The sequence below is a fragment of the Trichomycterus rosablanca genome, chromosome 5 (genome assembly GCF_030014385.1).
Source record: "Trichomycterus rosablanca isolate fTriRos1 chromosome 5, fTriRos1.hap1, whole genome shotgun sequence".
Taxonomy (NCBI): domain Eukaryota; kingdom Metazoa; phylum Chordata; class Actinopteri; order Siluriformes; family Trichomycteridae; genus Trichomycterus; species Trichomycterus rosablanca.
Window position 1 is genome coordinate 51,679,734 of NC_085992.1, and position 24,622 is coordinate 51,704,355.

At 38.6% G+C, this 24,622-nt stretch overlaps 1 protein-coding gene and 1 long non-coding RNA gene across 2 annotated transcripts; one reads left to right on the top strand and one right to left on the bottom strand.

Annotated features, from left to right (window-relative positions):
- Window positions 1–1,725: 1,725 nt before the first annotated feature.
- Window positions 1,726–3,645, bottom strand: LOC134314675 (uncharacterized). The gene is made up of 2 exons (XR_010012417.1): window positions 3,426–3,645; window positions 1,726–2,005 (listed from the first exon to the last, which is right to left on the bottom strand). It is a non-coding gene; the product is annotated as an uncharacterized LOC134314675 (long non-coding RNA).
- An 8,206-nt stretch (window positions 3,646–11,851) lies between these two features.
- On the top strand, window positions 11,852–13,008 carry zgc:153642 (uncharacterized protein LOC768150 homolog). Its single transcript, XM_062996414.1, is given in 3 exon segments — window positions 11,852–11,882; window positions 12,282–12,437; window positions 12,440–13,008. Coding segments are annotated over 3 exon segments (756 nt in total).
- The last annotated feature ends 11,614 nt before the right edge of the window (window positions 13,009–24,622 follow it).

The following is a 24,622-nucleotide window of genomic DNA, read 5'->3' on the forward strand; positions in this document are numbered from 1 at the left end:
AAGTCTGCTGCGGTTTTGAGCTCGCTTCCCTGAATGATCTTGCAGCGCGATTCCGAGGACCTGTCTGTGTTCCACGCCTCGCCCGGACGTCTCGCACCGGATCGCCACCACTTGCCAGCCACTGCACCAGAACCCCGAAAGGACAATTGCGCACACCCACACAAACACTGTGTAAATAAACTTTTGAACTATATACCGGCTCTGATCTCTTTTGTGTACCGTTGCACACTGGTTCTAAAACCCCGAGGTTCCACCTCACACCGCATGTTCATTCAAAAATTAGAAGTGGTGTCCCAATATTTTTGGTCCATATAGTGTACATAGCATGTTTAGAAAAGGACATAATTATTCATAATTAAGCCTGATACACAGCATGATACAAAACTAAGATTTAGTTTATTAATTCAGTTCAAATAATTTTGCCCAGATCACATTTCTAATGACAGAAAAAAATTAGAGGAAAAATTACGACATAATGAAAGTAAAATAGTGATGATAGGAAAACTGTCAAAGCACAGTTAATAGGAACAACATAGTAATCCATTGTATTGTAAGTGATGTTTACTCAGTATGAATGATTTTATTTTTATTATTTACTTTAAAAAACAATTTGAAATAAAAATGAAACTCACCTTTCTGAGATCAGCTAAAAATAAGTAGAAGGAAGTGTCGTCTGAGGATATTTATAGTTTTATTTAGTCCAGCCTCACAAGCTGAGACATCCAATCAAACAATGTGGGATGAGTCTGAGTTTACAGATCCCAGCCCATTTCATCAGCATATAAATAGCTTGAGACTGAGGATAAGATAGACTTTAGATAAATTCATCTTTAATACACTGACCACTGCATGATTACTACAACAGCAATGGCTGGTACTGGTGCTTTTATAATTGTAATTTAATGTAGTTAAAGTAAGTACTTTAGTTAAAGTAAGTAAGTTAAAATACCTCAGTTTTAAGTATCTGCAGCTTAAATAAGGCTACATGATTATGTAAGTGAAATATTAAACTTTGTCTTATACACTGTAAAAAAAAAATAAAAAGTTGAGCAAACTTAAAAATGTAAGGCAACCAGCTGCCTCACTTTTTTTGAGTTTTCTCAACTTCAGGCATTCATAGTTGTTCTAACTTATTTTCTTTAGTTACCCTTTAAGTTCACTCAAAAGAAAAATGTAAGTTAAATCAACTTTTTTTACAAGTACAATTAAATAGTAATTGTAATTTTGTCCAACTTTAAATAGTGATTTGAGTGAACTAACAACCTAACTTAGGAAAGCAAGTTGGCACAACTGTTTGCTCCTGAAGTTGAGAAAACTCAAAAAGATGAGGCAGCCAGTTGCCTTACATTTTCAAGTCTGCTTAACTTTTAAGTTTTTAAGTTGACTCAACATTTTACTTTCTAAGTTTACTGAACCGTTTTTCTAATATGAAAAAAAAGCAGTTACTAAAATGTTTTTTATAGGCACAAGTTTTTACATATCTGAACTGGCAGTTGGTAGCTCAGTGGCTGAGGTACTGGTCTAGTATTCAGTTGGGTGCCGGTTCAAGCCCCACCACTAAGTTGCCACTGTTGGCCCCTGCAAGGCCCTCAAACCTCAATTGCTTGCATCGTATTCAGCCACAATTGTAAGTCTCTTTGGGTAAAAGCGTCTGCAAAATTACAAAAATGAATATGTTATGCTCTTAATAAGTAGCTATGAAAGAAATTTAAGACCACAAAAAAAAATTCTTTAAATATTTATTTTACTTTCACAACAGACATGTATTTTAAGCCATAAACCTGTGCCACTCCAGCAAAAGTATAATTAGCATCAATAAATAAACTGGTTTTCCAGGTAAGCAGAGTCAGGATACAAACACGGCAATGGCCAGGAGCGCCCTTGGTAATGACACAATCTGTAATGTTTCAGTAGTGTAGCGAACCCAGCTGATTAATGGTCAAAACTCGAAAACTGATGATTCATGGAGATTTATTGTCTTTAATTCCAGAATTCACCGTAAGAGCTAAGTTAAACAAAACAAAATAAATAGTTCACAATTACTGTCTATTCAGAAACAATACACATATAACAGCATGTTTTAGTGTAAAACAACTCAGTTCACAATCACAGTTCACTTTCTCATAAATGAAAAACCCATAAAGCAGTTCCACTCAAATGCCCTTAACCCATCAAATAGATAAACAGAAAATATGTTCGCTTATATATATATTTATATTTCAAAATGAGTTTATGACATGAAGCACCTTGTACTCTATATAAACAATAAAAATATATATATACCTTGTTCGCCATTCTACGGAGCCCCTAAGGTGACATCCTCTGAAAAAAAAATAACGCGTGGCCACGACTTAGTAACGCGTTCCCACGCCTTATTAACGCGTGGCCACGACTTACTTAACGCGTTCCCACGCCTTACTAACGCGTGGCCACGACTTAGTAACGCGTGGCCACGACTTACTTAACGCGTTCCCACGCCTTAGTAACGCGTGGCCACGACTTACTTAACGCGTTCCCACGCCTTAATAACGCGTGGCCACGACTTAGTAAGGAGTGGGAATGAGATCGTGGCCACGACTTAAAAAGGTTGAAACAGTTGAATATTGTTTACTCTGTTTACTTTCTTGACTATCGTGTCAATAAACAGAATGGATGATTAAAGCATTGTACTTGCTTACTTTATATTTATTACATCTACAACAGTAGCGAACATTAACGTGTGTATAAACATTACTATGACAACTCGCATACGTCTGTGTGTGCGTAACAGTTCCGTACTGAAACATAAAACCATCACACGTTCTATACATTCACACATGTTGTTAGCCGTAGATCGTTTGTTTTGGAGCCTTGATGTAATATGCAGTCTCCCTCCTGGGTGTAACAGATGATCACACCACATTCAACTGTTTCCCCTAACAACATGTGTTAATGTATGGAACGTGTGATGGTTTTATGTTTCAGTACGGAACTGTTACGCACACACAGACGTATGCGAGTTGTCATAGTAATGTTTATACACACGTTAATGTTCGCTACTGTTGTAGATGTAATAAATATAAAGTAAGCAAGTACAATGCTTTAATCATCCATTCTGTTTATTGACACGATAGTCAAGAAAGTAAACAGAGTAAACAATATTCAACTGTTTCAACCTTTTTAAGTCGTGGCCACGATCTCATTCCCACTCCTTACTAAGTCGTGGCCACGCGTTATTAAGGCGTGGGAACGCGTTAAGTAAGTCGTGGCCACGCGTTACTAAGGCGTGGGAACGCGTTAAGTAAGTCGTGGCCACGCGTTACTAAGTCGTGGCCACGCGTTAATAAGGCGTGGGAACGCGTTACTAAGTCGTGGCCACGCGTTATTTTTTTTTCAGTGGATGTCACCTTAGGGGCTCCGTACCATTCAACTAGGTGCTATTTTACCGTTTGAGAACCTTCCAGCAGCTATCTGTCTACCACCGTCTTTTCCCTCCAACTGTTTCTCTTTTGCGCGTAAACAGAAACCGCATGAGTGAAACAACAGCATGAATGCAACAGCAGCATTTACCAAAATAAAAGTCTTTACCTTTTTACATAAACCCAAAATCTGAAACTGAACTGAACACTTAAGAACATAAATTAGTAAAAACAAAACACTCTTTAAGGATCCTTTACAAGTAGTACTTCTGGACTGGGATTGCATATCAATCTGCAAAATAAAAAACAAAATTAAATAATATATTTTTACATTTAAATTTAAAGAATATGATGATTTAGATCTCGTTTAATAATCCATTAAGACATGCATGGTAAATCAGCTAAACTTTAAGTATGAATGAAATTAGCAAAATTGCAATAAATGACAATAAGCATATTAATGTTTAAAAGTTTGCAACTATATCCAACTGTCCATGCTGTAATTCTGACTATAGTTAGTTTGGATAAATGTGCCTGTGTGCATAAATCAGGGTAAATTTGCTACTACAAACACACTGGCATGGACTGAAATGCTTCAAGAGCATACACCATGTACCATGAATAAGGCCCTACCTAATTCACAGGCGTGAAAATCACATCGCAGACCGTGAAATGAGCCGCTTACTGTGAAATATGCAATTTGTTCTGAAACTCAAAACGTAACACTTGTGTTTACCCAGCTAACAATTTTTGGTTCCCAGAAAGTTCCGGGAACGTTAGTTTTTGGTTCCCAGAACGTTCTGGGAACGGATCATTTTGGTTGCCCTTTGGTTCCCCAGGAAAGTTTTCTTTACGGAAATAGAACGTTCCCGTTTGGTTGTGCATTATAGTTGTGGGAACGCTCCCCTAACGTTCCCGTAACCTTAAAATTATTGAAACCTTAAGGGAACCTTGTACTAAACTTTAAATTATTGAAAACTTTAGACAACCTTGCAATAACACTCCGGTAACACCGGCAGCCCGTGTCGGCTCTGACTCTTTTTGAATGACTGCCCAGAATCGGGCCAAATACACTGACCCAAATCCGGGTGCCAGATCTCCACCGACTCTCCCATAACTGGGCCGGAAGAGCCCCCAAAACACTGCGATACCATTTATTTACCGTTTTCTTCTCCTTTCACATCCTCATAGATGAAATAGTAGATTTATACTACAGATTAACTACAGATTGTGCAGTAGAAAGTATTTTATTAAGATAATTGCAGCAAGTAGTATAATAATAATAATCAGAATATTATAAATAAGACCAATTACAAAAGTGAACCAAAATGACAGCTATATGAATACTATATATAGAAAACAACATATAATTGCATATAAGAATAATAATTATAAAAGTAAACTATATATACAGTGTATCACAAAAGTGAGTACACCCCTCACATTTCTGCAGATATTTAAGTATATCTTTTCATGGGACAACACTGACAAAATGACACTTTGACACAATGAAAAGTAGTCTGTGTGCAGCTTATATAACAGTGTAAATTTATTCTTCCCTCAAAATAACTCAATATACAGCCATTAATGTCTAAACCACCGGCAACAAAAGTGAGTACACCCCTAAGAGACTACACCCCTAAATGTCCAAATTGAGCACTGCTTGTCATTTTCCCTCCAAAATGTCATGTGATTTGTTAGTGTTACTAGGTCTCAGGTGTGCATAGGGAGCAGGTGTGTTCAATTTAGTAGTACAGCTCTCACACTCTCTCATACTGGTCACTGAAACTTCCAACATGGCACCTCATGGCAAAAAACTCTCTGAGGATCTTAAAAGACGAATTGTTGCGCTACATGAAGATGGCCAAGGCTACAAGAAGATTGCCAACACCCTGAAACTGAGCTGCAGCACAGTGGCCAAGATCATCCAGCGTTTTAAAAGAGCAGGGTCCACTCAGAACAGACCTCGCGTTGGTCGTCCAAAGAAGCTGAGTGCACATGCTCAGCGTCACAACCAGCTGCTGTCTTTGAAAGATAGGCGCAGGAGTGCTGTCAGCATTGCTGCAGAGATTGAAAAGGTGGGGGGTCAGCCTGTCAGTGCTCAGACCATACGCCGCACACTACATCAAATTGGTCTGCATGGCTGTCACCCCAGAAGGAAGCCTCTTCTGAAGTCTCTACACAAGAAAGCCCGCAAACAGTTTGCTGAAGACATGTCAACAAAGGACATGGATTACTGGAACCATGTCCTATGGTCTGATGAGACCAAGATTAATTTGTTTGGTTCAGATGGTCTCAAGCATGTGTGGCGGCAATCAGGTGAGGAGTACAAAGATAAGTGTGTCATGCCTACAGTCAAGCATGGTGGTGGGAATGCCATGGTCTGGGGCTGCATGAGTGCAGCAGGTGTTGGGGAGTTACATTTCATTGAGGGACACATTAACTCCAATATGTACTGTGAAATACTGAAGCAGAGCATGATCCCCTCCCTCCGGAAACTGGGTTGCAGGGCAGTGTTTCAGCATGATAATGACCCCAAACACACCTCTAAGACGACCACTGCTTTATTGAAGAGGCTGAGGGTAAAGGTGATGGACTGGCCAAGCATGTCTCCAGACCTAAACCCAATAGAACATCTTTGGGGCATCCTCAAGCGGAAGGTGGAGGAGCGCAAAGTCTCGAATATCCGCCAGCTCCGTGATGTCATCATGGAGGAGTGGAAAAGCATTCCAGTGGCAACCTGTGAAGCTCTGGTAAACTCCATGCCCAGGAGAGTTAAGGCAGTTCTGGGAAATAATGGTGGCCACACAAAATATTGACACTTCAGGAACTTTCACTAAGGGGTGTACTCACTTTTGTTGCTGGTGGTTTAGACATTAATGGCTGTATATTGAGTTATTTTGAGGGAAGAATAAATTTACACTGTTATATAAGCTGCACACAGACTACTTTTCATTGTGTCAAAGTGTCATTTTGTCAGTGTTGTCCCATGAAAAGATATACTTAAATATCTGCAGAAATGTGAGGGGTGTACTCACTTTTGTGATACACTGTATATACAATATAAAGAAGTACTGTTTGTTAGGATTTATTAGGATTTTAACCTCATGTTTTACACTTTGGTTACATTCATGACAGGAACGGTAGTTACTCATAACACAAGATTCATCAGTTCACAAGATTAATATCAAACACAGTCATGAACAATTTAGTGTCTTCAATTCACCTCACTTGCATGTCTTTGGACTGTGGGAGGAAACCGGAGCACCCGGATGAAACCTACGCGGACATGGGGAGAACATGCAAACAACACAGAAATGACCCAGACCGCCCCACCTGGGGATCGAACCCAGAACCTTCTTGCTGGATCTTGTGACCTTGGCTGATAATCTACACCGGATGTTAGATGCTGCAGAGTAGTCTTCATAGTTTTTACTCGTGTATGAGAGGTGAATAAGCAAATGTGGCTCAGTGATGGTAGTGGACACTTGAATATCTACAAAAAATACAAGGGACAATCTTTGGGTTATAAAATTATATACGATCAGCCATAAAATTAAAACCACCTCTTTGTATGTTTACTCTTTTTCTATCAGCTCCACTAACCATATAGTTTACTAACCATTTACTGACTTTCTCTATGGGATTAATAAAGTTATCTATCTATAGGCTCTACAATGCCACTGTCGTCCATCAGTTACTCTGCATACTTTGTTAGCCCCCTTTTACCTTATTCTTCAATAGTCAGGACCCCCACATGACCACTACAGAGCAGGTATTATTTAGGTGGTGGATGATTCTCAGCACTGCAGTGACACTGACATGGTGGTGGTGTGTTAGTGTGTGTTGTGCTTATGTGACTGGATCAGACACAGCATCGCTGCTGGAGTTTTCAAATACCGTGTCCACTCACTGTCCACTCTTAAATTATACACACCTGCTTTGTTTGTCCACCTTGTGGATGTAGTCAGAGATGGTAGGTCGTCTGTTGCTTATTATTGTATTACTATTATTGTTGTTGTTGTTGTTCTTGTTGCTTATTGTAGCTTTTAAGTTTACGTTATCCACAGTATTCAATGAACTTTAATTATTTAGCAGCTGTTGTCTAATGCTAGAAACTGTTAGCCTTTTAGCTAACGTTACCTGAAGTGTTTCAGTTCAGACTACCAGTTAACCTGAAACTCACTAGATAACATTACCTAACAGTTTCCATTTCCAAATTGTTCTCTATCTTAATCCAAAACTCATTAATAGACTTTCTGCTTACATTTTACTAAGTAAAAAGTTGTTTAGATTAAATGTATACTTACCTCACACGAACAAACGATTCCTCATTTTCAACGGCTCGCGTCGCACTGTTGCTATGGTGACGCTCTTTCTGCCGCCGCTGAATCAGAGACTGGACGCTGGGCCACAGCCGGACAACCAGCGTCGGCGCGCACGCGTTTCTACGAGCACCAGCCAAACCCAGCTGTGGTAACAACTGGGCCGGATCTGGCTACATTCATTCTGGCCGATTCTGACACTCGGCCGACTGTGCCGATAGAAAAGTGGGAACTGGGCCAGATGATTGTGCTAGCTGGGTTAACTTAGAAACCTTCCGGGAACGTTACTGGAACGATACTTTATATACATTAGAAATAAAACCTTATACAAGCTTTACCTAACGTTCTCTGTTAGTTCTCATAAAACCATAAGAGAACGTTAGGTTTCATAGTTTTATAGTTGGTACTAAGTAAAGGTTGATCTACATGGACCGTCTCAAGCAAAAGGCTGTTTTTTTGGTAAGTTCCTACTAAAAAACTTTAAAGATCATAAGAAAACCTTCCGGGAACGTTACTGGAACGTTACTTTAAACACATAAGAAAGAAAACCTTAAGGCAACTTTTAGATAACGTTCTCTGTTAGTTTTCATAAAACCATGAGAGAACGTTAGGTTTCATAGTTCCCGGAAGGTTCCGGGAACAGCGCTGATTTTTTTAACGAAAATAGAACGTTCCCATAACATTATGGGATGGTTCCCTAAAAATAACCATAGGGGAACCAAAATCTAACGGTACGGGAACGTTCTGTGTTAGCTGGGGGTACAGTCAAATACATATTGTGTAAAAGAAATCTAAACGTACATTTTAATGTAATGAGCAATGTAAATTGCAATGAAAAATTTCTATATTTCATTCTTTATTATTATACTCATGCTGTAGGACTTTGTATGATTTATCACTGCTGTAAAATACTATTATGTAAAATAGTGAGTAGTGCAAGTGACATGGTAACTACTACAACCTTTTTTGTATAAAAATTTACGTTTCTATGTTATATTTCTACGTTAATATTTTATTCTTTATTACTATACCTACACTGTAGAGCTTTTTTTCTGTAATTTAGGGGTAGTAGGTGGTGCATGTCACTACATTGCTTATTACATTAAAATGTACGTTTAGATTTCTTTTACACGATATGTATTTGACTGTACCGGTACTGTAGGATTTAATACAGTTGTGGTGAATGGTACATGTCACTAGGTAATACAGAACTATAATCTGGCTTTATGCACTTTTGAGAGGCTCCCTTGGCTTTTCAAGGCAGATAAAGCTCACAATCACGAACTGGAATGTCAGGCTGAGTGTCCAATATGTCCACTATAAACTAGCAGGGTTAAACGCATTAACACATTAACTAGCAGACAACACGCAGCAAACATCCACCATAATACCCACAGCAACACTAATAAGGAAGTTATAACGTGAGTTATGATGTTCTGATCCAACTACACTGAAACTTTGTGATCGACACGCTTCTTGCTGCGCTAAAAACAAGCTCTTTTGATTGGTCGGTAATTACGTCTTTCTCCCCAGTAGTCCCGCCCCCTGCGCCCCTAAGCCCCGCCCCTGCAGCTACAGGTACAGATCAGTTTTGCAGCACGCTGACAGATATTTGTTGCAAAACTCGTGGCGGGCAGATTTGAAACTGTGCTGCAATGTTTTTATTCTCACATCGAAAATATAAGTACACATTTATTTTTTACAGGTACAAATCTTTTTTACAGTTACACATTTATTTTTTACAGGTACAAATCTTTTTTACAGTTACACATTTATTTTTTACAGGTACAAATCTTTTTTACAGTTACACATTTATTTTTTACAGGTACAAATCTTTTTTACAGTTACAGATTTATTTTTTACAGGTACAAATCTTTTTTACAGTTACAGATTTATTTTTTACAGGTACAAATCTTTTTTACAGTTACAGATTTATTTTTTACAGGTACAAATCTTTTTTACAGTTACACATTTATTTTTTACAGGTACAAATCTTTTTTACAGTTACACATTTATTTTTTACAGGTACAAATCTTTTTTACAGTTACAGATTTATTTTTTACAGGTACAAATCTTTTTTACAGTTACAGATTTATTTTTTACAGGTACAAATCTTTTTTACAGTTACACATTTATTTTTTACAGGTACAAATCTTTTTTACAGTTACACATTTATTTTTTTTACAGGTACAAATCTTTTTTACAGTTACACATTTATTTTTTACAGGTACAAATCTTTTTTACAGTTACACATTTATTTTTTACAGGTACAAATCTTTTTTACAGTTACAGATTTATTTTTTACAGGTACAAATCTTTTTTACAGTTACAGATTTATTTTTTACAGGTACAAATCTTTTTTACAGTTACAGATTTATTTTTTACAGGTACAAATCTTTTTTACAGTTACACATTTATTTTTTACAGGTACAAATCTTTTTTACAGTTACAGATTTATTTTTTACAGGTACAAATCTTTTTTACAGTTACAGATTTATTTTTTACAGGTACAAATCTTTTGTACAGTTACAGATTTATTTTTTACAGGTACAAATCTTTTTTACAGTTACAGATTTATTTTTTACAGGTACAAATCTTTTTTACAGTTACAGATTTTATTTTTACAGATAAAAATTTTACAGATTTTATTTTTAACAGGTGCAAAACTTTTGCTACATATTTACCTCCATAGGAGTGAGAGAGAGAGAAAGAAAGAGAGAGAGAGAGCACTTGAAGTTTTACATTGCGCTTTACGTAGCCAGACATTACACGCTGGAAAGGTGAGGAAAATGAGTGACAGGAAATAGTAAAGTTTGGACACGAGGAACCACTTTAACAGAGAAGTTCAGACCCACTGAGACCCACATCTTATACATGTCACTGTGTATTGTAGCAACATCTGTCCCCTCAAAGAGAATCTTTTCTAAAACAGGGCAGATCATAACAGAAAGAAAAAACAGGATCAACCCCTCAGTGATGAGCTGCTTCGTTTTTTCTGAATGCCAATCTTTACTAAATACTTACAAATACTGTCACCTGGATGCTGCTTTTTGTTTTGCACATTTTCATTTATATTTTGTTGAGTGATGCTTTGTTGTTGATGTGTTGTTCCACTGTAGATGCAAATTTACAAGTAATATACACAATCAGACCTTTTGGTCTAATTGAGATGGGTCTTTGTTTTTGTATTTTATAATTTATTGTTGTGGCTCTCTGTTCCACGTTGAGTATATAAATAAAGCCATTTAAATAATAAACATTTGATACAATGTTTTTTTTTACATTAGTAATTCATTTTACATGTAATTTGTTAATACATTAGTTCAAGCAACAAAAAAATCTGTTTAAAGACTCAGCTCAGCTCAATGAGCTTGTTTGATTACTTTGATTTTCAATTTAAGATGGCAATAAGTAACTTAAATTTGGTAAACCTGTTAGGTTACAGTAAAGTACTCTGTTCTTGGTAATTACCTTTAATTGCAAGGGACTAAAGTTTTTTTTTTTGTTTAAAAAATGTACAAGAAAATGTGCATTGTTTTGCACTGTTTACACTTAAAAAAATCGAATAGTGAGCTCAGTATCGTGAATCGAATCGAATCGTGAGCAGAGTGTATCGTTACACCCCTACTAACTGCCCCAATTATCCCTACACCAGCTTATGTATGACACAAGCAAGTGTGAGCCCTCCCAGAACCCTTAAAGATAACAAAAGAATGAAGAGTGTTTGGAAAAGGACAAAATTATCCATAACTAAGTCTGACATACAGCATCAGAAGTAAACTTCTGCTCATCAAAACTATTCAAAAGATCACATTTCTAATAACAAACAGACAGAATTATAAAAAAAAAAATTTGGCATGACAAATAAGGACATTCGTATTGCCAAAGCAAGTTACAGGGAAATATAAAAAATAAGAAAGAACAAATATATACAGAACAGTTGCATGTGCAAAAAATTATAAAATAGAATAAAATATTAATAAAAACAGTGCAAAATAATAACAATAAAAATTATAATATTTACATTAATGAGGTAGTAATAATGATCAGTTTTTACAGGTGAGTAAACACTCACCTGTAATATTCTAGCACTGCTCACACTCACCAGTGGGGTCCTAAAAGAGTACTATGGGAAAACTCCTTAGCTTTACTTACCTGGGTGAGTCCATCCTCTGTAGAAGGGGAGGGGTGAAGAACCTGTAAAAGAAAAAAAATGTTAGATAAGCGTTCGCTGTAAATATTGGAAATGTTGTTAACTGAATGGTTTTGAGTATTGTTTGTAACTCATAACATTTCGCCATATTCGTTGCTTTGTGAAATCGATATTCATTATTTATATATTTTGTCTTTACCGGTAAGGGGTATGGTATGATCTAGGGGAGGAGCTACCTGTTTAAATACAGCTCTGTGCTCCTGCTAATTTTTTCAGTGCTTTCGACCATTCGCCCAACATTACCCATAGAGAGTGTCCTTTCCTACTTGTTTTGTGGTAGTCTGGGAACACGCTTTATCACAGTCACTGTTTACAGACAAGGTTTGTTCTTCTTTAATATCACAGGTTTGGAACCATGGCGCTTTGTGCTACTGGGCAAGACTAGAGTTGGCAAAAGTGCCACAGGAAACACCATTCTGGGTGAGAAGCTGTTTAAGTCAGAAGTTAGAGCCTCATCTGTAACTGCTCACTGCAACATTCAAGAAAGAAAAATAAATAAAAAAAGATCACAGTCATGGACACCCCTGGTTTATTTGACACAAAAATGTTTCATGAGAAAATCAAAGATGAGATTTTGCGTGGTCTGCAGCTAATCGCTTCTGGTCCTCACGCCTTCATTCTGGTGATCGATACGAGGCGCTTTACCGAAGAGGAAAGAAACATAGTCAAGTACTTTCAGGAAGTCTTTGGTGAGGAAGTGCACAAGTACATGATTGTGTTGTTCACACGGGGAGATGATCTGGAGCATGAAGATAAAACCATAGAAACCTTCATCAGGGAAGCTGGACCTGAAGTTCAGCAGCTAATATCTGCATGTGGAGGGCGCTATCATGTGTTTAACAACAGATGCCCAGACAATCGCACTCAGGTGGACACCCTCCTAGAGAAGGTTAACCAGATGCAGAAAAAAAATAATCATCAGTACTACACTTATGACCTGTTTAACATGGCCATGGAAATTAATTATCAGAAAAAACGAACTAATAAACAGAAGCAAAAAATCACTGAACTTGAGGCTAAAGTGTCTGAGCTGATAAAGAACAGCAGTAATGAGAGTTGTAACATACTGTAGTGCATCAGTCATCAGTTTCTAAAAGAAAAAGTGGAGACAAGGGTAGAGAAGTTGTAAATAAATGTTAAAACAGAGAGAGTCCTATAATTGGTCATTTTTCTGTATTATTCTGGTATAGGGATTTATTCAAATACAGTAATTTTGATAGTACTTCTGTAGTTGTATGTCCACCTAGAAACCTAACCCATGCCTTTTTTTTAGCTGTAGCACAACAGCATTACACTACCCACCGTGCCACTGTGATCATATGAGGGAATTATGATTTTACAAAATAGTTAAGTTAAACATAAGTGCAGACAATTTAAAGAAATTAACGAAATTACCTGTTGCATTTTTTAATCCACCAAACAAAAAGAAAAACTTTAAAAGGATATGGCTTAATTTTATAATCAGATTATCATGTGATTTAGCTGGCATGCGTAAACAGGAATACATTAAATGCTTGTTAATTAATGAACTTGTGTGTACAATTTGTTGTACAATAAAATGCATTTCTATTTGGGCTGTTAAAACACTTTTCTTGCATTAATGCTTTTCATGTTAATCAAATATTACATTATTGTATTGTACTTCAGTTAAATAAAGGTTTAAGATGATGAACAAATTCTTGTTTTTATTGTGTTTACATGTTTAATAATATCTGAATCCTCATTACAGATGCATTCAAAAAGATTTTTTTCTTTCCAATGTTATAATTACATGAATTATTAATCAGGTCTAACGCTAAGAATAAATGGTGTTGTAAAGTATTTGCAAATACCTGCGTGTATCAGTAATTAGCAATTACAATGCAAATAAGCAGATATGCAATTCTCAGCACTGCAGTGACACTGACATGGTGGTGGTGTGTTAGTGAGTGTTGTGCTGGTATGAGTGGATCAGACACAGCAGCACTGCTGGAGTTTTTAAACACCTCACTGTCACTGCTGGACTGAGAATCGTCCACCAACCAAAAACATCCAGACAACAGCGCCCCGTGGGCAGCGTCCTGTGACCACTGATGAAGGTCTAGAAGATGAGCGACTCAAACAGCAGCAATAGATGAGCGATCGTCTCTGACTTTACATCTACAAGGTGGACCGACTAGGTAGGAGTGTCTAATAGAGTGGACAGTGAGTGGACACGGTGTTTAAAAACTCCAGCAGTGCTGCTGTCTGATCCACTGATACCAGCACAACACACACTAACACACCACCACCATGTCAGTGTCACTGCAGTGCTGAGAATCATCCACCACCTAAATAATACCTGCTCTGTGGTGGTCCTGTGGGGGTCAAGTTTATATGCGTATATAAGTATATATATATATAGGCAAGTATTCACTCACCCATCCAAGTCATTGAATTCAGGTGTTCCAATCACTTCCATGGCCACAGGTGTATAAAACCGAGCACCTCGGCATGCAGACTGCTTCTACACACATTAGTGAAAGAACATGTCGCTCTCAGGAGTTCAGTGAATTCCAGCGTGGTACCGTGATGCCACCTGTGCAACAAGTCCAGTGGTGAAATTTCCTCACTACTAAATATTCCACAGTCGGCTGTCAGTGCTATTATAACAAAGTGGAAGTGATTGGGAACGACAGCGACTCATCCACCAAGTGTTACCACGTAAAATTACAGGGCGGGGCAGCGGATGCTGAGGAACATAGTGCACAGAGGTCACCAACTTTCTGCAGAGTCCATCACTACAGACCTCCAACCTTCATGTGGCCTTCAGATTACCTGAAGAACAGTGTGTAGAGCTTCATGGAATGGGTTTCCATGGCCGAGCAGCTGCATCCAAGCCTTACATCACCGAGCGCAATAAAAAGCGTCAGATGCAGTGGTGTAAAGCACGCCGCCACTGGACTCTATAGCAGTGGAGACGTGAATGATTAACCCTCAATTGCTTAGACTGTATACTGTCACAGTACTGTAAGTCACGTTGGATAAAAGCATCTGCTATGTAGAACTACATCTCTGAGTGCCTAGTGACAGGCCACATTTATCCTTCCTCCTCTCCCCTTGGTGCAGGGTTCTTCTTTGTGAAGAGAAATCTGAGACCCTGCATTGACTAAAGGCGCCTAAACCAGATCACTGTCCAAAACAAGAATCCCCTACCGTTGACCTCTTCTGTCTTCAAGTCATGCAAGGAGCCATCATCTTCAGTAAACTGAACCTCTGCGGCGCTTACCACCTGGTGTGGATTTGCAAGGGGGATGAGTGAAAGACGGCCTTTAACACCCCGCTGAGGCACTTTGAGTACTTGGTTATGCCTTTCAGACTTATTGTACATTTACATTAACATCTTTGGCATTCAGCAGCTTATCCAGAGCGACTTACAGAAGTGCTTCCATAGTAGACATTACCTTACTCTAATTTAAGTAGGGCAGGCAGCCACAAACTAGGATAGATTTTGTTACAGACCTTCTGGAATCTCAAGTTATGACTGTCATCCTGATGGTAGTAGACCTTTTCTCCAAGGCAGTGTGCCTACTTTAATTTCCTTGGGGATCAATAAAGTATCTATCTATCTATCTATCTATATATCTATCTATCTATCTATCTATCTATCTATCTATCTATCTATCTATCTATCTATCTTATCTATCTAATCTATCTAATCTATCTATCTTATCTATCTATCTATCTATCTATCTATCTATCTATCTATCTAATCTATCTATCTATCTATCTATCTATCTATCTATCTATCTATCTATCTATCTATCTAATCTATCTATCTTATCTATCTATCTATCTATCTATCTATCTATCTATCTATCTATCTATCTAATCTATCTATCTATCTATCTATCTATCTATCTATCTATCTTATCTATCTAATCTATCTATCTTATCTATCTATCTTATCTATCTATCTATCTATCTATCTATCTATCTATCTATCTTATCTATCTAATCTATCTATCTTATCTATCTATCTATCTATCTATCTTATCTATCTAATCTATCTATCTTATCTATCTATCTATCTATCTATCTATCTATCTATCTATCTATCTATCTATCTATCTATCTATCTATCTATCTATCTATCTAATCTATCTATCTTATCTATCTTATCTATCTATCTATCTTATCTATCTAATCTATCTATCTTATCTATCTATCTATCTATCTATCTATCTATCTAATCTATCTATCTATCTATCTATCTATCTATCTATCTATCTATCTATCTATCTAATCTATCTATCTTATCTATCTATCTATCTATCTATCTAATCTATCTATCTATCTATCTATCTATCTATCTATCTATCTATCTATCTATCTTATCTATCTAATCTATCTATCTTATCTATCTATCTTATCTATCTATCTATCTATCTATCTATCTATCTATCTATCTATCTATCTATCTATCTTATCTATCTAATCTATCTAATCTATCTATCTATCTATCTAATCTATCTATCTATCTATCTATCTATCTATCTATCTATCTATCTAATCTATCTATCTATCTATCTATCTATCTATCTATCTATCTATCTATCTATCTATCTATCTATCTATCTAATCTATCTATCTATCTATCTATCTATCTATCTATCTATCTATCTATCTATCTTATCTATCTAATCTATCTATCTTATCTATCTATCTTATCTATCTATCTATCTATCTATCTATCTATCTATCTATCTATCTTATCTATCTAATCTATCTATCTTATCTATCTATCTATCTATCTATCTATCTATCTTATCTATCTAATCTATCTATCTTATCTATCTATCTATCTATCTATCTATCTATCTAATCTATCTATCTATCTATCTATCTATCTATCTATCTATCTAATCTATCTATCTTATCTATCTATCTATCTATCTTATCTATCTAATCTATCTATCTTATCTATCTATCTATCTATCTATCTATCTATCTATCTATCTATCTATCTATCTATCTATCTATCTAATCTATCTATCTTATCTATCTATCTATCTATCTATCTATCTATCTATCTATCTATCTATCTATCTATCTATCTATCTATCTATCTAATCTATCTATCTATCTATCTATCTATCTATCTATCTATCTATCTTATCTATCTAATCTATCTATCTTATCTATCTATCTTATCTATCTATCTATCTATCTATCTATCTATCTATCTATCTATCTATCTATCTTATCTATCTAATCTATCTATCTTATCTATCTATCTTATCTATCTATCTATCTATCTATCTATCTATCTATCTATCTTATCTATCTATCTATCTATCTATCTATCTATCTATCTATCTATCTATCTATCTATCTATCTATCTAATCTATCTATCTTATCTATCTATCTATCTATCTATCTATCTATCTATCTATCTATCTATCTATCTATCTATCTATCTAATCTATCTATCTATCTATCTATCTATCTATCTATCTATCTATCTTATCTATCTAATCTATCTATCTTATCTATCTATCTTATCTATCTATCTATCTATCTATCTATCTATCTATCTATCTATCTATCTATCTTATCTATCTAATCTATCTATCTATCTATCTATCTATCTATCTATCTATCTATCTATCTATCTATCTATCTATCTATCTATCTTATCTATCTATCTTATCTATCTATCTAATCTAATCGCACTGCCCAGGCTTCCTTCGGCCTTTGAGACAGCTCAAATCCTAATCAACCAAGTATTTCAATTCCATGGAATTCCCCTGGACATTGTTTCAGGGCGTGGCCCCCAGTTTGTGCCCCAGGTCTGGTGCACATTCTGTAAGGCCCAGAGAACATCAGTCAGCCTTTCATCATGGTCTCACTTCTAATCTAATGGGCAAGCTAAAAGGGCTAATCAAAAACAGGAGGCCGCTCAGTGTTGCGTGCCTGCCAACAACCCCTCAAACTGGAGCACTCACCTTGCCCTGGCGGAATACACCCATAATGCCCCTACCTGCTCGGCTCCTGGGCGATCCCCGTTTGAGACCTCATTAGGTTATCAGCCTCCCTTATTCCCAGAGCAGGAATAAGACCTGGCAGTTCCCTCTGTTGACCAACACAACTGCTAAAAGGGGAAAATATTAGCAAGATATTATCTTACTACTAAGTGACTACTACATTTTGGTCATTACGTGTCTTATTTTTATATAATAATTTGTTATTCACACAGTGTTAAGGAATAAATGTACTTTGTTATTATTCATTAATTTTTTAATAGTTTGAACTAAATCTATTTAAATATCTGTATGAAATTTAACTTCTCTAGAGCATTGTAACCCTTCAGTAGACGGCTTGCTGGGTATATTTCTTGAATGATATCTCTTGAAACATCACAGGTAGTCAGGGCATATGTGGTCACTGATTCCTCCAGCTCAGCTTTTGTCATGTGCTCCATTTTAGTGATGAATTTAAATTTCTCAGTCACAAGCTGAAGATTGGAAAACCTCTCAGACAGCTCTTGCAGGATTGTGTCAACAATGATATTGAAAACCATGCACTTAAAGTACCTTTTGGGTTCCTTTTCATGATGACCAGTGCATGAATTGTCATCTGGGAACCTCTTTTGCTTCCTAAAACATCTTGGTTTGAATTCTGGAGAAGCATCCATTTCACTGGCAATCCTGCATGCAATGTCAAGTGACTTCTGAAAGCCCTCTTCTCTATACTTGAGCAAAAATTCTTTCAGAGACTCAATTAACCTAATGGCTGTGTCCATTGACACATCTGCTGCTTGTAGTGCCTTGCTTGCAAAGTTTATCTCTAATAATAAGTCATGCCAAACTATGAGGCACACAAGGAATTCCATACTAACAAGCTCATGAGATAGTGACTTTGCCTCTGAGACAATTTTGCTGTCTCCTGCCACTTCTTCAAGCTTTTGTAGAGCATCTAGAATCCCCCCCAACTGGAAACGTACAGCTTTGACAGAGTCTAGCTTTGCTTCCCAACGGGTGTCACTCAGCGGCTTCAGTGTGATGTCAACAAACTCAGTCAGAATATCCCACCTCTTCACAGAAGATGAAAAGATAGTGTACAATCTTTGAAGAGTGCCAAAGAAGGTTAGACACTCTCTGTTGGATGAGGCTGCATCACATAACAAAAGGTTTAGGCTGGGGCTACAGCAGGGAATAAACAGAGCCTCTGGACATCTCTGTTGTATTAAAGCTTGGACACCCTTCTTTATTCCCCTCATATTAGAGCCATTGTCATAACTTTGTCCCCTACAGTTAGCCATATCCAACCCCAGTCTATCCAGCACGCCTGTCAGTGTGTCTGTGAGGCCCTTCCCAGTTGTGTCCTTTACAGCAGTGAACACTACAAAAGACTCAGCAATAGTAACCTTCTTCTTCTCATCTGTATGCACCTGTCCTTTTAAGCTAACCTGAATGTTTACAAGCCTGCTCTTAACAAACTGACATAATAAACTGACCGACCTGCTGTCTTTTAACCACTTTGAGAAGCTTTTCTTCATCCCCACAAACTCCTTTTCCCTCTCCCTCTTCCGTTTTCTGTTTTGTGCCCCGGAGAGCTTTTTTTTCTGCCCCTCCATCTCTTACACACTGCAGGTGCGCCACGACGGGAAAAAAAAAACACACGCCTGGGTGAGTTCTCTACGGGGCGCGTTCTCAAGCGCCTGTGTTTGGGAGGAAGTGACTGGAGAATAGAGGGGAAGGAGTGAATGGGTGCCTGATTAGTGCTGTGCTTCTGTTTTTTGATATGTATTATCATACACGAACAAACAGCTCTTACAGAAAATGCTGACAAGAAATAATTTTCCGGCATCGATTTGGCGCCCCCTCTGGTGCAGCGCCCCTATGCTTTGCATACGCTGCATACCCCCTTTTTGCGCCACTGCCTGGAGGCGCTATGCAAAGGGTGGACATAGGGTGGCCACATTCATGGTCGCAAAAAGGAGGACATTACACCCCAAAAAGGAGGACATTACACCCAAAAGGAGGACGTCATATTAGGAACAGGGGGACATGATACTGCAACACACAGAATGAATCCAGAACCCATATAACAGAGTTTTTGACCAATTTAAGCAAGAATTCTATAACAAATTACTGTTTTACTCACTAAATGTTGTGTTTACTTTTCATTTTTAAGTCCGTTCCTCGCTGCCTCCAAAAGTTTACTTTTTGGCATTTTCACAGCGTTCCTGGACTAACGGACTCAGGTAGAGGTGTTTACAGAACAGAGCGAGCGGGCGAAATTTAACCACCCAATCACAGACTAGCATTTAGAGGGCGGGCCTTCTGCGATAAACCAGTGGTAGCACTATAAGCAGTCAAATGAGGCTGTTAAACCAATGAAATACAAAGCATTTGTTTCGACATGTACCTGAGCTAATGACAGATGATATTAATCAAAAATGAAACCAGTTCACTCCAAAAGGAGGATTTTTAAGTGTCCGTCCTAGCATTGCGTGAATGGAGGACTGACAGCTGAAAAGCCGGACTGTCCGGCCTAACGCCGGACGTCTGGCCACCCTAGGTGGACATCAACAGCCTGACTCACTGCATAACGAACTACAGGGTGAGTCAAAAGTCACCGGACACTCAGATAAAACACTCATTTATTTCAGAAACGAAAGGGAAAATGATATCAGTATCAGAATACCCCAGCAAGTAATGGGTGAGGGGGGCTATTTTTTAGGCTATGTCCGGAACTTGGCCGCTATCTTGAAAGCCACCATATTGGATGAAGGGCACATTTGTCCAATGGGAACGTGGTCATGTAGCATATCAAATTTTCTCAGAAATCGATTTCCGCAATAAGATTTAATCTTGTGGTTCAACACAGAAAGTTGCAACAACAACCGGGAACGTTCCGTGTGATGCGCAGCTATTTGACGTGTTCATTGTGTCGACGACGGGTTTATATATATATATATATATATATATATATATATATATATATACAGGGGTTGGACAAAATAACTGAAACACCTGGTTTTAGACCACAATAATTTATTAGTATGGTGTAGGGCCTCCTTTTGCGGCCAATACAGCGTCAATTCGTCTTGGAAATGACATATACAAGTCCTGCACAGTGGTCAGAGGGATTTTAAGCCATTCTTCTTGCAGGATAGTGGCCAGGTCACTACGTGATGTTGGTGGAGGAAAACGTTTCCTGACTCGCTTCTCCAAAACACCCCAAAGTGGCTCAATAATATTTAGATCTGGTGACTGTGCAGGCCATGGGAGATGTTCAACTTCACTTTCATGTTCATCAAACCAATCTTTCACCAGTCTTGCTGTGTGTATTGGTGCATTGTCATCCTGATACACGGCACCGCCATTGGATGCACATGGTCCTCCAGAATGGTTCGGTAGTCCTCGGCAGTGACGCGCCCATCTAGCACAAGTATTGGGCCAAGGGAATGCCATGATATGGCAGCCCAAACCATCACTGATCCACCCCCATGCTTCACTCTGGGCATGCAACAGTCTGGGTGGTACGCTTCTTTGGGGCTTCTCCACACCGTAACTCTCCCGGATGTGGGGAAAACAGTAAAGGTGGACTCATCAGAGAACAATACATGTTTCACATTGTCCACAGCCCAAGATTTGCGCTCCTTGCACCATTGAAACCGACGTTTGGCATTGGCACGAGTGACCAAAGGTTTGGCTATAGCAGCCCGGCCGTGTATATTGACCCTGTGGAGCTCCCGACGGACAGTTCTGGTGGAAACAGGAGAGTTGAGGTGCACATTTAATTCTGCCGTGATTTGGGCAGCCGTGGTTTTATGTTTTTTGGATACAATCCGGGTTAGCACCCGAACATCCCTTTCAGACAGCTTCTGATTGTCCATATACAGTGCCTTGCAAAAGTATTCAGCCCCCTTGAACTTTTCAACCTTTTGCCACATTTCAGGCTTCAAACATAACGATATGAAATTGTAATTTTTTGTGAAGAATCAACAACAAGTGGGACACAATCGTGAAGTAGAACGAAATTTATTGGATATTTTAAACTTTTTTTAGAAATAAAAAACTAAAAAGTGGGGCGTGCAATATTATTCAGCCCCTTTACTTTCAGTGCAGCAAACTCACTCCAGAAGTTCAGTGAGGATCTCTGAATGATCCAATGTTGACCTAAATGACTGATGGTGATAAATAGAATCCACCTGTGTGTAATCAAGTCTCCGTATAAATGCACCTGCTCTGTGACAGTCTCAGAGTTCTGTTTAAAGCGCAGAGAGCATCATGAAGACCAAGGAACACACCAGGCAGGTCCGAGATACTGTTGTGGAGAAGTTTAAAGCCGGATTTGAATACAAAAAGATTTCCCAAGCTTTAAACATCTCAAGGAGCACTGTGCAAGCGATCATATTGAAATGGAAGGAGTATCAGACCACTGCAAATCTACCAAGACCCGGCCGTCCCTCTAAACTTTCAGCTCAAACAAGGAGAAGACTGATCAGAGATGCAGCCAAGAGGCCCATGATCACTCTGAATGAACTGCAGAGATCTACAGCTGAGGTGGGAGACTCTGTCCATAGGACACAATCAGTCGTACACTGCACAAATCTGGCCTTTATGGAAGAGTGGCAAGAAGAAAGCCATTTCTCAAAGATATCTATAAAAAGTCACCTGGGAGACACACCAAACATGTGGAAGAAGGTGCTCTGGTCAGATGAAACCAAAATCGAACTTTTTGGCCACAATGCAAAACGTTATGTTTGGCGTAAAAGCAACACAGCTCATCACCCTGAACACACCATCCCCACTGTCAAACATGGTGGTGGCAGCATCATGGTTTGGGCCTGCTTTTCTTCAGCAGGGACAGGGAAGATGGTTAAAATTGATGGGAAGATGGATGGAGCCAAATACAGGACCATTCTGGAAGAAAACCTGTTGCAGTCTGCAAAAGACCTGAGACTGGGACGGAGATTTATCTTCCAACAAGACAATGATCCAAAACATAAAGCAAAATCTACAATGGAATGGTTCACAAATAAACGTATCCAGGTGTTAGAATGGCCAAGTCAAAGTCCAGACCTGAATCCCATCGAGAATCTGTGGAAAGAGCTGAAAACTGCTGTTCACAAACGCTCTCCATCCAACCTCACTGAGCTCGAGCTGTTTTGCAAGGAAGAATGGGCAAAAATTTCTGTCTCTCGATGTGCAAAACTGATAGAGACATACCCCAAGCGACTTGCAGCTGTAATCGCAGCAAAAGGTGGCGCTACAAAGTATTAACGCAAGGGGGCCGAATAATATTGCACGCCCCACTTTTCCGTTTTTTATTTCTAAAAAAAGTTTAAAATATCCAATAAATTTCGTTCTACTTCACGATTGTGTCCCACTTGTTGTTGATTCTTCACAAAAAATTACAATTTCATATCGTTATGTTTGAAGCCTGAAATGTGGCAAAAGGTTGAAAAGTTCAAGGGGGCTGAATACTTTTGCAAGGCACTGTATATACAGGGGTTGGACAAAATAACTGAAACACCTGTCATTTTAGTGTGGGAGGTTTCATGGCTAAATTGGACCAGTCTGGTGGCCAATCTTCATTAATTGCACATTGCACCAGTAAGAGCAGAGTGTGAAGGTTCAATTAGCAGGGTAAGAGCACAGTTTTGCTCAAAATATTGCAATGCACACAACATCATGGGTGACATACCAGAGTTCAAAAGAGGAGAGTCGAGGTGCACATTTAATTCTGCCGTGATTTGGGCAGCCGTGGTTTTATGTTTTTTGGATACAATCCGGGTTAGCACCCGAACATCCCTTTCAGACAGCTTCCTCTTGCGTCCACAGTTAATCCTGTTGGATGTGGTTTGTCCTTCTTGGTGGTATGCTGACATTACCGTGGATACCGTGGCTCTTGATACATCACAAAGACTTGCTGTCTTGGTCACAGATGCGCCAGCAAGACGTGCACCAACAATTTGTCCTCTTTTGAACTCTGGTATGTCACCCATAATGTTGTGTGCATTGCAATATTTTGAGCAAAACTGTGCTCTTACCCTGCTAATTGAACCTTCACACTCTGCTCTTACTGGTGCAATGTGCAATTAATGAAGATTGGCCACCAGACTGGTCCAATTTAGCCATGAAACCTCCCACACTAAAATGACAGGTGTTTCAGTTATTTTGTCCAACCCCTGTATATATATGGACAATCAGAAGCTGTCTGAAAGGGATGTTCGGGTGCTAACCCGGATTGTATCCAAAAAACATAAAACCACGGCTGCCCAAATCACGGCAGAATTAAATGTGCACCTCAACTCTCCTGTTTCCACCAGAACTGTCCGTCGGGAGCTCCACAGGGTCAATATACACGGCCGGGCTGCTATAGCCAAACCTTTGGTCACTCGTGCCAATGCCAAACGTCGGTTTCAATGGTGCAAGGAGCGCAAATCTTGGGCTGTGGACAATGTGAAACATGTATTGTTCTCTGATGAGTCCACCTTTACTGTTTTCCCCACATCCGGGAGAGTTACGGTGTGGAGAAGCCCCAAAGAAGCGTACCACCCAGACTGTTGCATGCCCAGAGTGAAGCATGGGGGTGGATCAGTGATGGTTTGGGCTGCCATATCATGGCATTCCCTTGGCCCAATACTTGTGCTAGATGGGCGCGTCACTGCCAAGGACTACCGAACCATTCTGGAGGACCATGTGCATCC